The sequence below is a fragment of the Aegilops tauschii genome, chromosome 1 (genome assembly GCF_002575655.3).
Source record: "Aegilops tauschii subsp. strangulata cultivar AL8/78 chromosome 1, Aet v6.0, whole genome shotgun sequence".
NCBI classification, from domain to species: Eukaryota; Viridiplantae; Streptophyta; class Magnoliopsida; order Poales; family Poaceae; genus Aegilops; species Aegilops tauschii.
This window is the reverse complement of record NC_053035.3, coordinates 36,315,523-36,337,961: the sequence shown is the minus strand read 5'-3', so window position 1 is coordinate 36,337,961 and position 22,439 is coordinate 36,315,523. Positions and strand designations below refer to the sequence as shown.

Sequence of the window (22,439 nt, the reverse complement as noted above, 5' to 3'; positions counted from 1 at the left end):
CTCCGATTATGTCAGAGTGTTCGGGATCTGGGGTTGTGTCCGGATCCGGACCGTTATTGCCGGTCTCCCCTTCCAACACCAGGGATGGCTTAAATAGCCTTTCCAAGAAAATATTAGGTGGGACAGGGTCGCGCTTAGCACCGATGCGGGCAAGGATATCCGCCGCTTGATTGTTTTCTCGGACCACATGGTGGAATTCAAGCCCCTCGAACCGAGCTGACATTTTGAGGACGATGTTGCGGTAAGCCGCCATTTTTGGGTCCTTGGCGTCAAAGTCTTCATTTATTTGAGATATTGCGAGGTTCGAATCCCCACACACCTCTAGGCGTTGAATGCCCATGGAGACTGCCATCCGGAGACCATGCAACAGGGCCTCATATTCTGCTGCATTGTTGGAGTCTGTGTATAATATTTGGAGTACGTATTGGACTGTATCTCCGGTGGGGGATGTCAGGACGACGCCTGCCCCCAGACCAGCCAGCATCTTAGAGCCGTCAAAGTGCATTATCCAATTGGAGTACGCGCTGTACTCTTTAGGGAGTTCGGCTTCTGTCCATTCGGCGACGAAGTCAACCAGTACTTGTGACTTAATGGCTCGCCGTGGTTTGTGTGTTATGTCGAACGGGAGGAGCTCAATAGCCCATTTAGCAATCCAGCCCGTGGCATCGCGGTTATTTATTATGTCATTGAGTGGTACTTCAGAGGCCACCATAATTGAACACTCTTGAAAGTAGTGTCGTAATTTCCGGGATGCCATGAAGACCGCGTATGCTATCTTTTGATAATGTGGGTACCGTGATTTGCATGGAGTGAGGACTGTGGATACGTAGTATACCGGCTTTTGAAGCGGAAACTTATGTCCGTCCGTCTCTCGTTCGACGACGAGCACTACGCTTACAACTTGGTGTGTTACCGCTATATATAATAGCATTGGTTCGCCGACATTTGGCGCGGCCAAGATGGGGTTGGTGGCCAAAACGGCTTTTATTTCTTCCAATCCGGCCGTGGCCGCATCCGTCCACTCGAAGTGTTCGGTGCGTCGAAGAAGGCGATAAAAGGGTAGTGCCTTTTCTCGTAATCGGGAGGTAAAGCGGCTTAAGGCAGCCACGCATCCAGTTAATTTCTGGATTTGCTTGAGGTCTGTTGGGATAGCCAACTGTGACAGAGCTCGGATTTTAGCCGGATTTGCTTCAATTCCTCTACTGGAGACGATGAAGGCCAGGAGCTTTCCGGCAGGCACGCCGAAAACGCATTTTTCCGGATTGAGCTTGATGTCATATGTTCGGAGATTATCGAACGTGAGCCTCAAGTCGTCTATTAACGATTCGACGTGTCTAGTTTTAATGACCACGTCGTCTACGTATGCCTCCACTGTTTTGCCGATTTGTGTTTCCAGGCATGTCTGAATCATGCATTGATAGGTTGCACCGGCGTTTTTGAGCCCGAAAGGCATGGTGTTAAAACAGAACGGCCGTATGGAGTGATAAATGCCGTTGCGGCTTGATCGGACTCCGCCATCTTAATTTGATGGTATCCGAAGTATGCGTCGAGGAAACACAATGAGTCGTGTCCTGCGGTAGCGTCGATGATTTGATCGATGCAGGGGAGGGGGAATGGATCCTTGGGGCAAGCCTTGTTAAGGTCCTTGAAATCGACACATAGGCGCCAGGATTTGTCCTTCTTTGGTACCATCATCGGGTTTGCTAGCCAGTCCGGATGTTTTATTTCTCTAATAAATCCGGCCTTGAGTAACTTGGCTAGCTCTTCTCCCATGGCTTGTCGCTTAGGCTCAGAGAAACGCCGAAGAGTCTGCTTGACCGGCTTGAACACCTTTAGAATGTTAAGGCTATGCTCGGCCAGCCTGCGTGGGATTCCTGGCATGTCTGAGGATGCCGGGCGAAGATGTCCCAATTCTCGCGCAAGAACTCTCGCAGTGCGGCGTCTGTTGTGGGGTTTAGCTGTGCCCCGATGGATGCTGTTTTTGTAGGGTCCATTGGGTGGACCTGGAATTTGACTATTTCGTCCGCTGGTTTAAAAGAGGTGGACTTGGGTCTTTTGTCGAGTATCACGTCGTCCCTGTCCACTGTGGAGCGCAACGCAGTTAGTTCTTCGGCCGCAAGGGCTTCGGATAACGCCTCGAGGGCTAGTGCGGCGGTTTTATTTTCGGCGCGGAGTGCTATGTCCAGATCACTAGCTAGAGTGATGATTCCATTGGGCCCGGGCATTTTGAGCTTTATGCACCCGTAATGGGGTATAGCTTGGAAGATCATGAATGCCTCCCGCCCTAAAAGGGCGTGGTATCCGCTACTAAACGGGGCCACTTGGAATGTTATTTCTTTGGACCTATAATTCTCCGGCGTGCCGAATACCACATCTAGTGTGATTTTTCCCGCACATCGTGCCTCCCGACTAGGGATGATTACTCTGAAGGTCGTGCTGCTTTGCTCGATGCGGCTCTTGTCTATTTCCATTTTTCGAAGAGTCTCCACATAGACGAGGTTTAATCCGCTGCCACCATCCATGATCACTTTAGTAAGCCGTAAACCGTCCACAATTGGACTAAGGACCAAGGCGGCTGGTGCTCGGGTTGTTCGGAATTTAGGTTCGTCACTGGCATTGAAGGTTATAGCCGTATTGCTCCATGGATTTATTGCTGCCATGTGGCAGGCTTTGGCAAGGCTGCGGAGTGCTCGTTTGCGCCTATTATTTAAGGCGAAGGTCTCGAAGACAGTCAATACTGTATTGTCATTTTCCATGGGATGGTGCTCTGTGGTGTTGTGGAGGAGGAGATCCTCGCCACTCTTGGCCACCTGCCGGAGTATCCAACATGCTCTGAGGCTGTGTGTTGGCATGGTATCTGGTGTACTGTGAATTTTGCATGGCCCATTGAGCCATCCCTCCAATACAGTTCCATGCCCTGTAGTGGGCTTTGGTTTCTTTGTAATTTGATCGGGTGACTTACGAGAGTACACCCTTTTAGTTCAGACGGGGTGGGGGGGGGGGTCTAGTGAGAGCCGGAGGATCCCAGAATTTTGTTTGGGTTTTCCAGGCGCTTTCCATCGCACAGTACTTCTGTACTATGGCCGCCAAGTTAGCGAAGTGTGTTATGTCACGGCGACTTATGGCGTTGAGGATTCCCTTGTCCGTGCAATTTTTGCAAAAGAATGAAATTGCGTCTTCCTCGCGACAGTCCTTGACCTTGCTCATTACAAGGAGGAATCTGGCCCAATAGTGATGTACTGTCTCTTGGGGCTCTTGTCTAATGTGGGAAAGATCACTTATATATGGGTGGGTGGGTAGATTTAGGTCCGAACCCTGACCCGATCTGAGACCCAGGGGAGGAGGAGTTTCCGAGCTTGGCAGTTCGGGCTCCGGGATGTTGCCCAATAGATCTGGCCCGCTGTCTGATTCTAGGTTCAAAGCTTGGGCCATGTCCTCCCATAGACGGGTATCCGGCTCGGAGAGCTCTGGAATCTGGACATAGTTTGTCCTCAAGGTAGAGGAAGAATCGCTGCGTTGCTCCTCCACCACCGCTATCTGATGGGTGACCGGCGGAGAGTAAATCTCCCTTTGGTCGGGTTTAAGCCCGATCCGATCATAGTCCGTAGCGACTCCCAGGGCGGCGATACGATCCAAGAGCTCGTTCAAGGAAGAGAGCTCCATTGGATCCATCTGCTCGGTGAATACCGAGCCGACGTGGAGGATGTTTTTGATGACCCGAGAAGTCATCGTCGGCGCAACGGCCGAACGGGCGGTCATGAGGAAGCCGCCTAGTCGGAGAGTTTGGCCTACAGCCAGGGCTCCCCCCAAGGTGATGTTGTCCTTGACAACAAGACGAGCCATCCAGCCTTATCGTGATGGCACAATGGAACTCTCAATGAAAGCACCAATGTCGGTGTCAAAACCGGCGGATCTCGGGTAGGGGGTCCCGAACTATGCGTCTAAGGCGGATGGTAACAGGAGGCGGGGGACACAACGTTTACCCAGGTTCGGGCCCTCTCGATGGAGGTAATACCCTACTTCCTGCTTGATTGATCTTGATGATATGAGTATTACAAGAGTTGATCTACCACGAGATCGTAGAGGCTAAACCCTAGAATCTAGCCTATGATCATGATTGTTGTTGTCCTACGGATTAAACCCTCCGGTTTATATAGACACCGGAGGGGGCTAGGGTTACATAAAGTCGGTTTACAAGGGAGGAGATCTACATATCCGAATTGCCAAGCTTGCCTTCCACGCAAAGGAGAGTCACACCCGGACACGGGACGAAGTCTTCAATCTTGTATCTTCATAGTCCAACAGTCCGGCCAAAGTATATAGTCCGGCTGTCCGAGGACCCCCTAATCCAGGACTCCCTCAATGAGGTAGTTGTACAGATACAAGAAGTAGGACCCATCACCTTTCAGGAGTTATCTTTAAAATCTATAAATATAGAGAACTATATGCGGCTCGTTGCTCATCGAACAAAAACGACAGTGAAGAAGCCCACAGACAAAAGTGGTCAACTAAAGAAATTGCCAGCAAATCCCAAGTCAGCACAAGCCATAGAAACGACAATGGTGAATTCTCACTTTCAATCCAAGAGAGCTGTGCCAGGGAACCAAGAAAAAAGAAGTACACAAGTTGCTAGAGGCCAACTTTCAGAGACGTGTAAACATGGAGTATCCTTTTCCTGTAGAAGAAATTAGTGGCCTTTTTACAGGCTTAAAGGGGTTAAGTCTCATACGGCTTCCTAGGCCCAAAAGGCCAAAAGAAGTCTGAAAGTCCAATGAACCAATTTTTTGTCATTACCATCGCATTTTGGGCCATACACTCAAAGATTGCTTTGTCGTAAAGAACATCATCTATAAAATAATTGACGACGGGACTATGGATGCGGATCTCCTCAAAAGCACGACGAAGGGAAGGGAAATGGTTATAGCAATTGTCGCTACCCTACAAGATGATCCAGGGTGTTGTACATCTTGAAATACAAGAGAAACTTATGATGATGCAGTACCGATTCCAAAATATGGAGAGGCTTACATTTCCTGCAACAATGTTGCATGGACCAACTTATCATCTTCTCGAGGAGCCCAAGCTTGCGGGTGGCGGCCGACAAAATGCAATGTACTATCCCCTATGACGGAAGAAGCCCCTCATTTGTGCTTCACACCAAAGTTATATCAGTGCACCACGAAGCACATGAAATAGCAAGTGGAGAATTTAACGTTCTCACTATTGGTGTGTTAAGACGATGATGATTCTCTCTACTTTTCTCAATAAGAACCATTAGAAGTCGGTTAGGTTCAACTTAGATCATGTCGCCAACGATCTACCCAAGAGATCTGGCGATCAACTATTCGTGGGATTAGGCTGGAGGTGACGAATCTACCGGATGACACGCTACTCCAACTCTTCTTCCGCCATGAGCAATGTGCGCCTAGTGGTAATCACGTGATCTATCTGCTAAACATGCTCCAGGGTGTTCGGCGTGGTTTTTTTTATGCAACAGTTGCACTCCGCGTAGCCCAACAGTAACAAATCACATACAAACAACTTCTCAAAAATATGTGTGGTAGGAGTTTAAAGTTTGTGTAATTAATCATAAAACATCACCAGATGCTTAATTGTAACTTAAGGATGCACAAAGATAGTCTGGAATCCCATTCTTCTTCTTCTGTAGGCTTAAAAGACAAAAGGAAAAAAAAATGTGAGATAAAACCAGCAAACTCTTACAATAGCGCCATGACAACCTCTCAGTCAAACACCACCTACACTGGCGAACAACGTCGTCTGACGCGTGGAGTCGACATTAGTGACAAAAAGGCAGGCAAGTCGTGGGGTTGGCACAACGCAGAGCCTAGTGGCACGTGGTGCAGTGAAGCCGAAGATGTCGGCCATGTCAAGATCTGATGGCTTCATGCCATCAGGCAATACCCAGCTGAAACCATGGGCAAGCTGCACGACGATGAGCTCGAGCGAGTATAGGCCCAACGCCATTCCAGGACACGAGCGGCGGCCAGACCCAAACGGCAGGAATGCGAAGCACCCACCCATGAAGTCAACCCCGGTGGCCTCCCCTTCACCCGGCATAAACCGTGATGGTCGGAATGTGTCAGCGCCCTTCCACGCCTTGGCATCGCGGCCCATGGCGAAGACGTTGATCATGACGCGGGAGCCCCGGGGCACAGAATAGCCACCAACGACGCAGTCCTCAGCGGTCTCGTTGTGGAGCAGCGGGAATGGCGGGTGTAGTCGGAGTGTCTCCTTGACGACGCACTTGAGGAAGGGGAGCTTGTTGAGGTCTGAATCATCCACGTTCCGGTCAAGACCCACCATGTTGGTGATCTCCTTTTGCAGCCGCAGAAGGTCATCAGGGTTGTGCATCATCTCCGCCATTGCCCACTCGACTGCTGTCGCCACCGTCTCCGTTCCGCCAAACATCACGTCCTGTCGTCCATACACATACATGCGCGCAACCGTGTGACCGCGTTAGTTTGTAATAAGATCATACTCTTATGACTTTCTCACAGTACATTAATCGGAATTGGTAGTGTCAATCAATTGAGAATTGATTACATCTCAATCGATTGGAAATTGGCTAAATCTCAATCAATGCTATGACGATCTGATTTCACTTGTAGATTTGTGCGGATTTTGTTTTTGAATTTTTATTTGTTATTTCCGTTTGATTCTTCTTTTACCTTTTCTGCAGTTCTTTCAGAAAAAAATCATGTGTTCCTATATCTGTCTATTTTTCGAGCGCAACTATAGTTGCACGTTCATCACCCGACGCTCAACTACAGTGGCACATTGTGTTAAAAAAAACAATGGCACATCCTTCCATTGGTCCCTCAACTACAGTTGCATATCCATCATCAGTAACGTGCACTATAATTGGTTAAAAAGATAGACGTAGGCACGTTTCACCTGATATGTTCTACAATTTAATGTATCAAATAGTTGTTCTGAAAACAATGAAGACCAGGGGTAAGAAAAAGGAGAAATGTCCGTTACATAACATCTTTATATACATATTGAACGAAAAAGCATAAAAAGTACACTTTTCTAGTCCAATCTATCAATAAAAAATGTGCAAAGTACTTATATATTAGTTTTTGCAATTTGAAGGTACTGAGCACCCGACAAATAAGAATGAAGAGAAAAAAATTTGTAACCGATATAATGTGGGAATGGTTAAAATGAAAATAATACTCATTATTAATATATCCTTGATTTCCAATATATTTGGCTTTCAATATGTGTACTTGCTCTTTTAACAATAATTTTATACAAGTAATAAATATGTGATTATAATTATTTGGTATTTTTGTGCATCTCGAATATCTGAGACCCTTTCCGCAAAAAAATAAGACAAAAAATATAAAAACAATTAGAAAGGCCCATCACGGACACGATATAGCCCACCAAGCTGCTACAAACTGAAAAGAAAAGCACCACAACCCAATTACACCCCCCCGTCGGCAATGGGTACCCATTACCCGCGTACCTGACAGCTAAAACCCTATTAGGATAAAGGTATGGAACAAAAAATTACCCATGGATATATAAAATAGGGAAATCTCAAACCCATTGGATGGAGTGGCCGGGTACGGGTATGGGATCGTGTAACACATACCCGTGTACCCATGTACCCTTACAAAATATGACAAATGAGCCTTGGTATTTTGGTTGAACTTGTTACAATGGTGCAACTCTATTGTATTGCTTATTTCGTGACCTTATGTATGTCCAAAGTATCTCTAACTTTATCATGAGTTTGTAAACTTAAAATGTATGACTATGTGTTGTTGTTTTCATGTGTTCTTGTTTCAGCAAATTCTATCTTTTATTTAGAATATATATGATGTTGTTTATGGTATGTTGTTTCTTATAAGTATGTAATGTTGTTAATGATGTGTTGTTGTTTATAAACTATGACTATATGTTGTTTTTGACCGTGTGTTGCTCAAGTTGGCATGTTGCAAACATGAGTATTTTTACCCACGGGGGTACCTATTTACCCTGTTGGGTGACGGGTATGAAAAAAATAATACTCGTGGACGAGTATATGTACTTTTTTCTTTGCGGGGTAAAGAAAGATTTCATTACTTAAGGCGGCGGTGAGCCATACACAAGTTTATAATATCAGTTAGGTCTGATGCCAACCACACCCGTTGCTAGGGGTGTCGCGTCCGTAGGCAACAAGAGTGTGGCAATCAATGTTTTGGAAATGACTAATATATGTAATGGAAATGTCCCTGAGATCCTCAAAAATCAACTCAAGAATCTCTGCCTCACCTGTGACGAGTATGTGTACTTGTGATGGATAAGCTCAGAGGAGACAGGTAAAGGTATGGATTGGAGACGCTCTACACGTACCCAAAGGTAAAGGTATGGATTGGAGACGCTCTACACGTACCCAAACCTGGCGGGTGTCATCCCTAGTCCTCACGCCCGCTAAGCACGGATATTGATGTCTCATTGCGAAAGAGTTGACTATGACTTAACTAATGACATACTCCTACTTAACGGATCAGTTTTTTTAGCATGTGGAGAGTGGCAATATTAATCAGTGAGTATACAATATTCCTATATAAACTAATAACTGAAGGGCAATGATAGGCGCCGGCGGACCGGCCCAAGCTTTCGGCCGGTCCGCCCCCAGCCATTCGATCTGGTGATTTCCTAGCCGCCCGATCCCCCTTCTTATCCTCTCCCCCAATTGCCGCTTTGCCTCTGTTTCTTTGAAAAAATGGCGGATGTCCCCGTCAGCCAGCCCCCAGCCGCCCCTCCCCTTGCTTCCCTCGTCGCTGATGGTCACTGCCTTGCTGTAGACGCTCGCCGTCGCTGCCGGTAACAAAATCCCGTCCATTTTGCAACAAAAATCCCTTCGATGCAGCTCTGACGCCGGTCGGTTCCAGTGTGTGGATGCCATGGCTACAGCATCGCTCGAGTCATCAGATCCCGCTCGCCATCGTCATCTACTAGCACCTCGTGTTCCAGACTTCCAGCGAAAAAGCTCAGCGAACAAAAAATCTCCTGTGGTCAGTTGAAGCACAACAGAAAGCCGGTTCCAGCAAAAATTGACACTGGTTCCAGCAAACAACCATAGCAGCAAAACTCCAAAAAAGATCTGATTGTAGCAAAGGAATAGCCGGTTCCAGCAAAAGTTGACACCGGTTCCAGCAAAAAAAGCATAGCAGAAAAATCCTAGCAGTCTGATTGTAGCTAAGTAACTAGCTGGTTCCAGCAAAAATTACGCTGGTTCCAGCAAAAACCAAGTCGCCGGTGAGGCACGCTACGATTCCGACACCAGTGGGCTCGTCGCATTGCCGGTTGCAGCAACTGCAGATGCCGGTTCCAACAAAAGTCCTTGCCGGTCGTAGCAAAACGATGATGCCGATTTCCAGCGAAAACAAAGGGATTGGTGGGTTGGACCAGAACAATCCAAAAAGATGCAACCAGCTAGTGGAAAAGGTACAACCAGCAACCCAAAAAGCTACAACCGGCGTCGCAGCAGAAAAGCAACAGCCCGTCATGGCCATCTCTCCCGGGCTGCACAACCACCGCAGCAAGCAGCAGGCATCCCGTTGCGGCACCTTGATGCTGCGGCATGGGCCGCGGGGGGGGGGGGGGGGGGGGTAGGAGGAGAGGTGGGGAGAGAAATAGGAGATGCCCGAGCAGTTGATTAGATTCATGGCGCGGCGGCCGGCTTCTCGCTGCAAAAGGCAAGGGGCAGCGAGGGAGAGGAGGGTGGAAGATGCAGCCATGTGTGGTCGAGCGTTGAAGATGACGGGAGGGATGGGGATAAGATCGCTGAGCGGTGTTGGGTCCCACACAGGCACGTGGGGCGCAGCGGATTGATCTACGTGTTTTGAAACGTACGATAGGGCAATCGAACGAGCCGCGTGCGACCGGCCGAGTCGTTAGCCGGTCGTCCGGCCACAAATGTTTACCATAACTGAAGGGGTAGAAGTATTGATGGAAAGTTACGTAAAAGTTTGTGTTAGTCTTTGTAGGTGTAGGTTTATCGTAAGTGAAGTTCACTATAAAAAAAACTACTCCTCTGTCTCATAATGTAAAATATTTTTTGACACTACATTATGAAACGGAGTGAGTAGTACTTTAGTAACTAATTAGAGGCTCATTGTAAGTGTACTTACCATGATGATGGCCTTGATGTTGTCACGGGTGAGGCTGAGCGTGTTGTGCAGGTCATCCCCGCCGTCGCCAACGGCCATCTTCGATTTCACCTCAGGGAGGAACGCAAGCATGTCGTCCACCATGTCGGCGTCGATGTCGTTAGGGTTCTTGCTCCTCTTCATGTGCCCGTCGATGATCTTGTCAATGAACTCGTCGAGGGCGGCACGCGCGGCGCGGAGGCGCACGTTGATGCCCTGTGTGTCCGCCCAGCTGAGCCACGGGATAAAGTCGCCGATGCTGAATGCGGCGAAGAGCTGGGAGAACTCCTTGATGATGGCGATGAACTCGTCCTGCTTCCCGCCGTCGCCGTCGCCGGTAGTGCCGAACGCGGCGCGAAAGGTGACGTTCTTGGTGAGGTTAAGGATGAGCTCGCCGAGGTTCACGGACTCGCCGCTCCGCCGGGCCACGGTGTGGACGAGGGCCGCAGACTCGTCGCGCACGGCGAGCCACCACTAGTAGAAAAAGAGGCTTCCATACGCCCCCATTAGTCCCCAAAACAATCGAACCGCGACAAAAGGGGCCTTTAGTCGCGGTTCGGGAGGAGACCCGCGACCAACTATCTGGGCCCAGCGCGCTCGGTCGACAGCTGGCGGACGGGAGGGGCTTTAGTCGCGGTTGGCCTGACCAACCGGGACTAAAGGTCCCCGAAGGCCTTTAGTCGCGGTTGGCCAGGCCAACCGGGACTAAAGGCCCATCCAGCTGGCGGACGGGAGGCCTTTAGTCGCGGTTGGCCTGGCCAACCGGGACTAAAGGTCCCCGAAGGCCTTTAGTCGCGGTTGGCCAGGCCAACCGGGACTAAAGGCCCATCCCTATATATAGGACTCAGCTCACTTCACTTCACTCAGCTCACTTCACAATTTTCAGAAGGGGGTGGTGGGTTTGTTTTTGGTTCCTCCTATGCACACAAGGTGTTCGATGAAATGCCCGAGAGCCTGAAACAAACATGATATGAAGTGTCCGAGCCACACTTGAGCTTTCTCATTTATTTTTCCTCCGCGATCGCGGTTAGCAACTTGAACCTTTCATGTGTCATTGATAAAATATGCATGTGTGTAGTTCATTGTTTAATTTGTATTATTTCTAGCTAGTTAGTTTAACAAATGCATGATGGTTAATTATATACTTTATATAATAATAATGCAGATGAATCGGCAATGGATGTACGGTCCCCGACTCTCCGGCGAGTTCACTACGGGTTTGAAAGATTTCCTCGTAGTGGCAAATGCGAACAAGCAGCAAGGTTTTATTATCTGTCCATGTGCCGTCTGTAAGAATCAGAAGGGTTACTCCTCCTCAAGAGACGTACACATGCACCTGCTTCGGCACGGTTTCATGCCAAGCTATAATTGTTGGACCAAGCATGGAGAAAGAGGGGTTAGAATGGAAGAAGATGAAGAAGGGGATGATATCGATGACAACTATCATGATCATTTCGGTGATACTTTCATGGAGGATGATGCTGAAGGTGGGGAAGGGTTAGGTGAAGGTGAAGAAGAGGCACATGATGAGCCCGCTGATGATCTTGGTCGGACCATTGCTGATGCACGGAGACGCTGCGAAACTGACAAGGATAGGGAGAATTTGGATCGCATGTTAGAGGATCACAAAAATTCGTTGTATCCAGGATGCGATAATAGTCTGAAAAAGCTGGGCTGCACACTGGATTTGCTAAAATGGAAGGCACAGGAAGGTGTAGGTGACTCATCATTTGAAAATTTGCTGAAAATGTTGAAGAATATGTTTCCGAAGAATAACGAGTTGCCCGCCAGTACGTACGAAGCAAAGAAGGTTGTCTGCCCTCTAGGTTTAGAGGTTCTGAAGATACATGCATGCATTAACGACTGTATCCTCTACCGCTGTGAATACGAGAATTTGAATGAATGCCCTGTATGCACTGCATTGCGTTATAAGATCAGAGGCGATGACCCTGGTGACGATGTTGAGGGCGAGAAACCCAGGAAGAGGGTTCCCGCCAAGGTGATGTGGTATGCTCCTATAATACCACGGTTGAAACGTCTGTTCATGAACAAAAAGCATGCCAAGTCGTTGCGATGGCACAAAGAGGACCGTAAGTCCGACGGGGAGTTGAGACACCCCGCTGATGGAACGCAATGGAGAAAGATCGACAGAGTGTTCAAAGATTTTGCAGCTGACGCAAGGAACATAAGATTTGGTCTAAGTACTGATGGCATGAATCCTTTTGGCGAGCAGAGCTCCAGCCATAGCACCTGGCCCGTGACTCTATGCATCTACAAGCTTCCTCCTTGGTTGTGCATGAAGCGGAAGTTCATTATGATGCCAGTGCTCATCCAAGGTCCAAAGCAACCCGGGAACGACATCGATGTGTACCTAAGGCCATTAGTTGATGAACTTTTACAGTTGTGGGCCAGACCTGGTGTACGTGTCTGGGATGAGCACAAAGGAGAGGAATTTGACCTACGAGCGTTGCTTTTTGTAACCATCAACGATTGGCCTGCTCTCAGTAACCTTTCGGGACAGACAAATAAGGGATACAATGCATGCACGCACTGCTTACATGAGACTGAAAGTGTACGTTTGGTTAATTGTAAGAAGAACGTGTACCTGGGTCATCGTCGATTTCTTCCCCGAAATCATAACGTAAGAAAGAAAGGCAAGCATTTCAACGGCAAGGCAGATCACCGGCCGAAGCCTGCGGAACGTACTGGTGCTGAGATATTTGATATGGTCAAGGATTTGAAAGTCATCTTTGGAAAGGGTCCTGGCGGACAATCAGTTCCGCGGGGAGTTGACGGGCACGCACCCATGTGGAAGAAGAAATCTATATTTTAGGAGCTAGAATATTGGAAAGTCCTAGATGTCCGCTCTGCAATCGACGTGATGCATGTTACGAAGAATATTTGCGTGAACCTGCTAAGCTTCTTGGGCGTGTATGGGAAGACAAATGATACAAAGGAAGCACGGCAGGACCAGCAACTTTTGAAAGACCCAGATGACCGGCATCCGGAATGGTTTCAAGGTCGTGCCAGCTACGCTCTTACCAAAGAAGAGAAGGTCATTTTTTTTGAATGCCTGAGCAGTATGAAGGTTCCGTCTGGCTTCTCGTCGAATATAAAGGGAATAATAAACATGGCGGAGAAAAAGTTCCAAAACCTGAAGTCTCACGACTGTCACGTGATTATGACGCAATTGCTTCCGATTGCTTTGAGGGGGCTCCTACCGGAAAATGTTCGAGTAGCCATTGTGAAGCTATGTGCATTCCTCAATGCAATCTCTCAGAAGGTAATCAATCCAGAAGATCTACCACGGTTACAGAACGATGTGGTCCAATGCCTTGTCAGTTTCGAGTTGGTGTTCCCACCATCCTTCTTCGATATTATGACGCACCTCCTGCTCCACCTAGTCGAAGAGATTTCCATTCTCGGTCCTGTATTTCTACACAATATGTTCCCCTTTGAGAGGTTCATGGGAATATTAAAGAAATATGTTCGTAACCGTGCTAGGCCAGAAGGAAGCATCGTCAAGGGCTATGGAAATGAGGAGGTAATTGAGTTCTGTATTGACTATGTTCCTGACCTTAAGCCGATTGGTATTCCTCAATCGCGGCACGAGGGGAGACTAAGTGGAAAATGCAAGATAGGAAGGAAATCCACGATATGTATGGACGGTCATTCTATGACTGAAGCACACCACACAGTTCTGCAAAATTCCAGCTTTGTGGCTCCGTACTTCGAGCAACACAAGAAAATTCCAGCTCGGACAACCCGGGGAAGCCTGAATCCTGGATTAGAAAGGCCCACATGGAGACTTTCGGCAGTTGGTTGCGAAAACATTTAATGAATGACAATGATGTTGGAGATCAGCTGTACATGTTGGCCAAGAAACCATCTTCGACTATAACGATTTTCCAAGGGTACGAGATAAATGAGAATACATTTTACACCATCGCCCAAGATAAAAAGAGCACCAACCAAAACAGTGGTGTCCGCTTTGATGCAGCAACCGAGAATGGGCGAAAGGTCACATATTATGGTTACATAGAGGAGATATGGGAACTTGACTATGGACCCTCCTTTAAGGTCCCTTTGTTCCGGTGCAAATGGTTCAAGCTAACAGGAGGTGGGGTAAAGGTGGACGAGCAATACGGAATGACAATGGTGAATTTCAACAATCTTGGTTACCTTGACGAACCATTCGTCCTTGCCAAAGATGTCGCTCAGGTTTTTTATTTGAAGGACATGAGTAGCAAACCGAGGAAACGGAAAGATAAGAAAACGATCAGTAAATCATGCGATGATCCAAAGCGCCACATTGTTCTTTCAGGGAAAAGAAACATCGTGGGAGTGGAGGACAAGACAGACATGTCAGAAGATTATAATATGTTTGGTGAAATTCCGCCCTTCAAAGTGAACACTGACCCAAGCATTAAGTTAAATGATGAGGATGCTCCATGGATACGGCACAATCGTAAGCAAGCAGGGACACAAGGGAAGAATTGATGCATAATAATTTATTGTACCAAACTTTGTATTTGGTCGATGAACTGAATGATGTATCAAACCTTTTGTCAAACCTTCAAGGGATCGATGAACTGAATTTTTTGATATATTATTTGTATTTTTAGATTTTAAAATGAATTAGTTTTATTTTTCTGATTTTTTTGATATATAATTGTATTTTTAAGATTTTAAAATGAATTAGTTTTATTTTTCTGATTTTTTTGATATATAATTGTATTTTTAAGATTTTAAAATGAATTAGAAACAAAATAATATAAACTTTAATAAAATATATAAGTACAAACAAAATAAAATAAATTTTAATAACATAAATAAAATTTATGACACTAAAATTATCAAAGTATTTTCTGTTCAAAACATTATAAGCAATCTCTAGTATTTTTGAAACTAAAATTATATAAAATTGATTCAACTAAAAATATCGAAGTATTTTCTGTTCAAAATCATTGAAAGCTAAAAGAATTTTCATAAAGAACTTTTTTTCTTAGAAACTTTAATAGCAAAAATAATTATCATAAAGTAAAATAAATAAGTAATTAGAAACAAAATAAAATAAAATAAATAAGTTTTTTGTTGTAAGTAGAAACAAAACAAAATAAATAAAGCAAAAAAGAAAACAAAAAACAGGCAAAAAATAAAAAAATATGCCACCTACTGGGCCACCACGGCCTGAATACGACTAGAAACCCATCGATGGGCCAGGATTCAGGCCCGCAGAAGGCCCAGTAAGCCCATCAGGCATAGCAGTCACAATTAGGCCCGTAAGCCTGCAATGGAGAGGAGCTCAAGAGGGGAGCGGCAGTGGGGCTTATAAACCACTGCGCGCCCCTCTCAACTAGCGAGGTGGGACTAAACTAGCGAGGGGAGCGGCACAATGCCTTTAGTCGCGGTTGGGGAGGCGGACCGCGACTAAAGGGTACCCTTTAGTCGCGGTTGTTGTCCCCAACCGCGACTAAAGGGTCTTTCTGCGCGGGAAAGAAAGCAGCGCCAAAACCCTTTAGTCCCGGTTGGGGAGGAGGACCGCGACTAAAGGTACCCTTTAGTCGCGGTTGGTGTGGCCAACCGCGACTAAAGGGTACCTTTAGTCGCGGTCCTCCTCCCCAACCGGGACTAAAGGTTCGTCTATATATACTGCACTTAGCAGTTTCCGCCACTTCCCATTCTCCTCTCTCGACGCCGAAGGCCTGCCCCGACGCCGATCGCCGCCCGACGCCCTACCCCGACGCCGAAGCCCTGCCCCGACGCCGACGCCGACGCCGAAGCCCTGCGCGCCGCCGCCCCCGTCCCCAGTGAGCGCCGCCGCCGCCCGTGCCCTGCGCTTAGCCCTCCGCCGCCGCCGCAGCGTGCCCGTGGCCCTTGCCCCGCCCTTGCCCTTGCCCGCCGCCCGACGCCCTGCCGCCCGCCGCCCGCGCCCGCCGTCCGCTGCCCCTGCCTGCCGTCCTCCGCGCGCCGGCAGAAGAAGAAGAAGGAAGAAGAAAAAGGAAGAAGAAGAAGAAAGAAAAAGGAAGAAGGAAGAAGAGAAAGAAGGAAGAAGAAAACAAAAGAAAAACAGAAGAAAAACAAGAAAAAGGAAGAAAAAAGGAAAAAGGAAGAAAAAAAGAAAACAAAAGAAAAAGGAAGAAGAAAGCAAAAAAAACAAAAGAAAACACAAGAAAAACAAACAGAAGAAAAAAGAAAAAAGGAAAAAAGAAAACACAAGAAAAACAAACAGAAGAAAAAACTGAAGAAAAAAGGAAAAAGGAAAAAAGGAAGAAAAAAACAGAAGAAAAACAAAAGAAAACAAAAGAAAACAGAAGAAAAAGGAAGAAGAAAAAAAGAAGAAAGAAAAAGGAAGAAGAAAAAAGGAAGAAGAAAGAAAAAGGAAGAAGAAAAAAAGAAAACAAAACAATAGAAACCAAATGAAAACCAAAAAGAAAGAAGAAAGAAAACCAAATGAAAACCAAAAGAAAGAAGAAAAAAAAGGAAGAAGAAAAAAAGAAAGAAGAAAGAAAGAAGAAAAAGGAAGAAGAAAAAAAGGAAGAAGAAAAAAAGAAAGAAGAAAGAAAGAAGAAAGAAAAAGGAAGAAGAAAAAAAGAAGAAAGAAAAAGGAAGAAGAAAAAAAGGAAGAAGAAAAAAAGAAAGAAGAAAGAAAGAAGAAAGAAAAAGGAAGAAGAAAAAAAGAAGAAAGAAAAAGGAAGAAGAAAAAAAGAAGTAAGAAAAAGGAAGAAGAAAAAAATGAAAACCAAATGAAAACCAAAAGAAAGAAGAAAGTAAAAGGAAGAAGAAAAAAAGAAGAAGAAAGGAAGAAGAAAGGAAGAAGAAGAAAGAAAGAAGAAAGAAAAAGGAAGAAGAAGAAAGAAAGAAGAAAGAGGAAGAAGAAAGGAAGAAGAAGAAAAAAAGAAGAAAAAAGGAAGAAGAAAGAACCAAATGAAAACCAAAAAGAAAAACAAAGAAAACAAAACAAAATACTTGGCAGTGCTCAATAATCTTATTTTTTAATTCCTCCTCCTGTATGTCCCCTTAATCTTATTTTTTAATTCCTTTATACTTAAAGAATTTTTACTACATGCAGGAGTGACATATGGCGGACGATAGAGCCGAGCCGCTTAGGGATCCGGAGGCTGAACGTTATCTAATGGGCATCATCAACAACGAGATTCCTTATGTGCCAGGCTCAGAATATGAGCAAGAAGAGGATGTAGTCTCTTCTTTTCTGAACCTTGAAGGTGGAACAGAGATTGTCGATGATCAAGAAGGTGAAGGAACGGACATTGTCGACGGAGGTCAACCGTCAACAAACGACGATCTCAAATTGCAAGTAGCAACCACCTCCGGCGAGGTATATATATACATTGAGCCTCTCGTGATACAAACTTACTGAAATGTGAATACATATGTATTAACGCGCGCGACTCTCTTTCTTTTTTTAGCCCTCCGGATCGAGTACGACAAAGCATGGCAAATCCAAGGCGATGAAAACAGGAGAAACATATGCCATTGAGTTTGTCAGTGAAACTGGCAAGCCCCTACAGCACACCTCAAAGTTTATCAACCAATGCAGAGTCGTTGTTAGAGACAACGTCCCGATCACCGTCCAGGAATGGAAGGAGCCAAAGAAGGCACGTATTGGTTTCAGTTTTGTCGACAAGAGAACGAAAAAGGATTGCTGGAGAAAGCTTATGGAACATTTCATTCTACCTCCGGAATACAACAAAGTCGATGAATTCGGTAACGAGGTTCCGGGTGGACGTCAGAGGAGGAGGCTAGTTAAAGAGTTCGCTCTTCAGAAGATGGGCGAAGCATTCCGGAACTTCAAGAAAAATTTAACCCGTGACTATGTCAACAAGGGCAAGACTCCGGATTTCAATGGACAACATGAGAAACTGAAAGATGATTGGATAGAATTTGTGAGGCAAAAGCAATCGGAGCATTTCAAGGAAATATCGAAAAAAATAAGGATAATGCGAGTAAGAAAAAGTTCCATCATATTATGGGGCCAGGAGGATACCGCCTTTCGGAGCCTAGGTGGCAGAAGATGGAGGAGGACCGAGGGTGCGAGCAATCCCTCTAGGTACAGAGGGATGGGACCCAAGGGCCAAAGGCTGGTGGTACGGGCATGGGGGATCGCTAGACCCGGAGACAGGGGTGTGTGTTCACCGGCAGAGACAGTTTGCTCCCACCCAAGCCCTTATTGACGCAATGACCCAAGCTCAAGAGGGCTTGATCAAGTTCAACAGAGAGAAAGACGCACTGACAATAGCCCTCGGGAATGATGAACACGGAGGACGTGTACGAGGCAAAGGCAAAGTTCCGTGGAAAGTAGGGTTTTCCCAGGACAATGACCCGTACTGTTACAGAAGCCGTAAGAGAAAGGCGGACCGGGATGCAGATCTTATGACGAAGTTTGCATCGGAACTCCATGAGTTGAAGCAGACCGTGCATGAACTAGTAAAAGAAAAATCGGCTGCAGGGCCGCATGAAGATCATGAAGCGGATCGCGGAAGCCAGCAGCGGAGAAGCAGCGTGGCTTCCACGGATGCCCCGCCTGGTGCTAGTGCACCGATGATCGAGATTCGTGCACCGGAGCCTCACTACCCCGTGGATGATGTAAAGGAGATGAAAGAATGTGATCTGCATTATCCCGTGGGGAACGTTTCCACGAAGGTAGCTAGCGGCAGTGCTTTACCCTGTACACCTGGAGCACTCCACCACAACAACCCCATTGCATATGGCTATGCTCGTGTCACGGTGGAAGACATAGTCCAAGGGTTTGAGGACCTGGAGATTGACAAACCTACACCCGAAGGGGAGAGAAGACTTGGAGATGTCAAGCGCCAGTTCATTCTATGGAAAAAGAAGTACATAGTGTTTCCAGGCGAGGCGCCAAGGCTAGCAAGTGCACCCCCTCCGATGGTGGTGGTGGTGGTGGTGGTGGTGGCGGTGGTGGCGGTGGTGGTGGTCGTGGTGGTTCACCTACACCTCCTTCACGCCATTCGACGCCGTCCCCCGATCCACAACCTCCGGTGGGTACGACGCCCCCCAATCCTCCTCCGGCGGGTACGACGCCCCCCAATCCACCTCCGGCGAAGAAGCAGAAGCAGGCGGACAGCAAGGAAACCCGCTCCTGGACTATTAACCCGGACCCTTATGTACCTAAGACCACAAGGGTACCGGAGCCATCACTGAAGCCTCTCCTCCCAAGGCCTGGGGAACTTAGTGAAGCTGAAACCAAATTGGCCGCGTCTGCTGATTATGAGAAATGGAAGGCAGATATGAAGGCGATAAAAGAGCCTGAGCCCAAGCAAGTATTCACTGAGAAGCAAAAGAAGTGGGCGAAGGATTTTTTGACGACACAGTCCCAAGCCGAGCTGAATATGCCTGACGACTATGGACATGAACTTCGTAGGCAAGCAAAAATATTGAAGGAGGAGAAAGAAGAAAGTAAAAAAAGCGGGAAACAAGTTGACCAGCTCGGGATGCAGAAGAAACAATCGATCTCCCCGCTCATAGTGAAAGCCGGTCCGGAAGAGGACCCCGAGATCATAGCAGCTGCGGCAGCACTTGGATTGACTGTAGCGAGTGCCATGAGACAAGCGTCCGAGATGGGTTTGACTCTTCGTGCCTTCTTAGGCCTTGAGGATGCGCCAGTATGTGAGATAGCATTACAATATGTGCGGAATGGGCCTCTCGTCGAGCCTGCGCGGGAGAAGAGTCTACCGCCACAAATGCGAAATCTGCTACGTTGGTACAAGCAATTCATAACATGAGCCGACAAAGAATATATTTATGCGGATGTTACAGAGGAGCATCACATCAAACGGTACTCTGTACAAGTTCATATGAGTGAATTGTTCCAGCTGTTCAATCTGCGCGACCTCGACAAATCTATGCTGAGTTGCTACGTTCTGTAAGTGATTTATTTCTACCTCATCTCGTTCTTCATTGCCTGCACTATATATATATATATATATATATATATATATATATATATATATATATATATTGTCCTAACTATATTGTTGCGTACGCTATTATGCAGATTGAAGATTTGGGAATGCAAAATAAGAAACATCCATGATGTTGGGTTCATTGACCCACATATCGTTAATGGACATGTGTTACAATATCACCCCGAAGACGTGGAGAAAGACTTGTACAAGTTTCTTAGAAAGCATCAACTCAAAAGTCATATTCTATTTCCTTACCATTTTGGGTGAGTGTTTCTCTCTTGTGCCCATTCTCTTTTGTTTACTCCATGCATGGTATGTCTAATCGATGAGTTATGCATGACTGTGCATGTAACGTGTCCGCAGGTTCCACTGGATTCTGCTAAATATTGAACTTCACACCTCCAGAGTTCTAATCATGGACTCTATGGATTCGGATCCAAAGCGTTGGGCCGACATGAGAAAAATGCTGCAAAAGTAATTATTTTCAATCATTTGAGCTCTATATCGATCGTTCTCTTTCGTTCATTTCCTAATATCAAGTAACTAATAACTCCCTTGTTCATTTAATTTTCTTTGCCCTGTAGGGTTTGGAGACGGTTCTCAGAAGAAATTGTCGGTGAATTCAAACATGAGCTAGATTTCAGAAGGTTAGTTAATGTGGATAAGCAGCCACCGGGGACCAATCTATGTGGATACTATGTTTGTGAGAACATCCGGAGACTAACCTCTGAGCGAAAGGCATCGGATAGCGTGCGGAACGCGACGGATAACTTGCGGAGGAGGCTTAGTCCAGAAGCTCGCTTCCGACCAATTCAAGATGAATTAGCAGGATTTTTCTTGAGGGAAGTCATCAATCCTAAAGGAGAACACTATACCGAGGACGCAGACATTTATATGCATACCCGAGATTGAAACTTGTTCGAAGTTGTATATGGTCCTCCATCCTAATTGTGTATGGAAACTTGTTCGAAGTTGTATATGGTCACCCGAGATTGAATATATATTATATATTCCTCTTGAATTCTTCTTGTTTGAAATTTCATATGCATGTATATATATAGTATCGTAGAATATGGGTACTGAAACTTCATCAAAATTAAAACAAAACACAAAATAAAATATAAAAGAAATAAAACACTACAAATTAAAAAGAAACCAGGTTTAGGGGGGCAAAACCCTAAACCTGCGGACGAGGCCTTTAGTCCCGGTTAGCCACGAGAACCGGGACTAAAGGTCCTCCGCCCCGACGGACCCCTGGCGGCCACGTGGACGGGCCTTTAGTCCCGGTCAGCCACGAGAACCGGGACTAAAACTTTTAGTCGCGGTTCGCAACAGCCTTTAGTCACAGCCGGCGCCGGCTGAAGAGCTTCGTCACGCACAGCTTGCGCATCTGGTGCCAGAAGGGCCCGCAATGCGCGAACGCCATATCGGCACGGTTGTACGTGAGGTAGGTGCTGGCGATGGTCGCCGGCCGGTTCGAGAAGGCGCCGTCCTGCGCCTGCAGCACCTCCTGAGCGTACTCCGGCGTCGACACGGCGATGGCGTGGAGCTTGCCGAGGCGGAGGTGGAGCAGGCCGCCGTACTGCTTCGCCAGCTCCAGGAGGCCCCGGTGGGTCAGCTGGTCCATCATTAACATGTTGCCCACGATCGGCAGCGCATATGGCCCCGGAGGCAGCGGCGGTGCCTTGCCTCGCTGCCGCCGCTGCAGCACGACGAAGGCCACCGAGGCAACGAGCAGCCAGCTCAGTGGATCTTGGAGCCATTCCATGGCGATCTTGGCTAGCCATTGGTTGATGCTCGAACTAGCTAGAAGCTCTAACTTCTATAACCATAAGTGAGGGTGCCCGGGTTTATAGATAGTTGGAGGCAGTAGGTGAGCCTGAGACGAGAGACATTTTCAGATTTAGATGAGACATGCGGCAGCACATTTTCTCATGTTTCTTTCCGTTGACAAAGGGGTAGATTAAGGATATATAGGGCATAAAAAATACAAATGGTACGCGAAGGCTGGTGTATAGTACAACGAAGATGATTGGAGCAAATTTGTAAGAAATGATGCATATTTGCAAACTTGTATGCATGCTTTCCCAGAAAATTGTTGGGCACATACATGTGGTACCTCTGTTTCTAAATATTTGGACAGCAAAAACATCTTACATTGTTTAGAGAGGGAGTGCCTTTGAAACTAACTTGTTCCTCAAAATAAATTGTCCAAACCCATGGTTCGTTCAATAAAAATATAACATAGTATTAAACCCAAGTACGTAAGCCAAAAACAAAAAAACAACATATAACAAGTCTCTAACTAAATCACACATTT

The 22,439-nt window shown here is 46.5% G+C and overlaps 1 protein-coding gene across 1 annotated transcript; it reads right to left on the bottom strand.

Annotated features, from left to right (window-relative positions):
• Window positions 1-4,747: 4,747 nt before the first annotated feature.
• Window positions 4,748-21,979, bottom strand: LOC109783755 (cytochrome P450 84A1-like). Its single transcript, XM_045230435.2, has 4 exons — window positions 21,466-21,979; window positions 11,028-11,031; window positions 10,152-10,643; window positions 4,748-6,435 (listed from the first exon to the last, which is right to left on the bottom strand). The coding sequence occupies exons 1-4, from the start codon at window positions 21,885-21,887 to the stop codon at window positions 5,746-5,748; spliced, it is 1,608 nt and encodes a 535-aa protein (XP_045086370.1). The 5' UTR covers window positions 21,888-21,979; the 3' UTR covers window positions 4,748-5,745.
• Window positions 21,980-22,439: the final 460 nt, after the last annotated feature.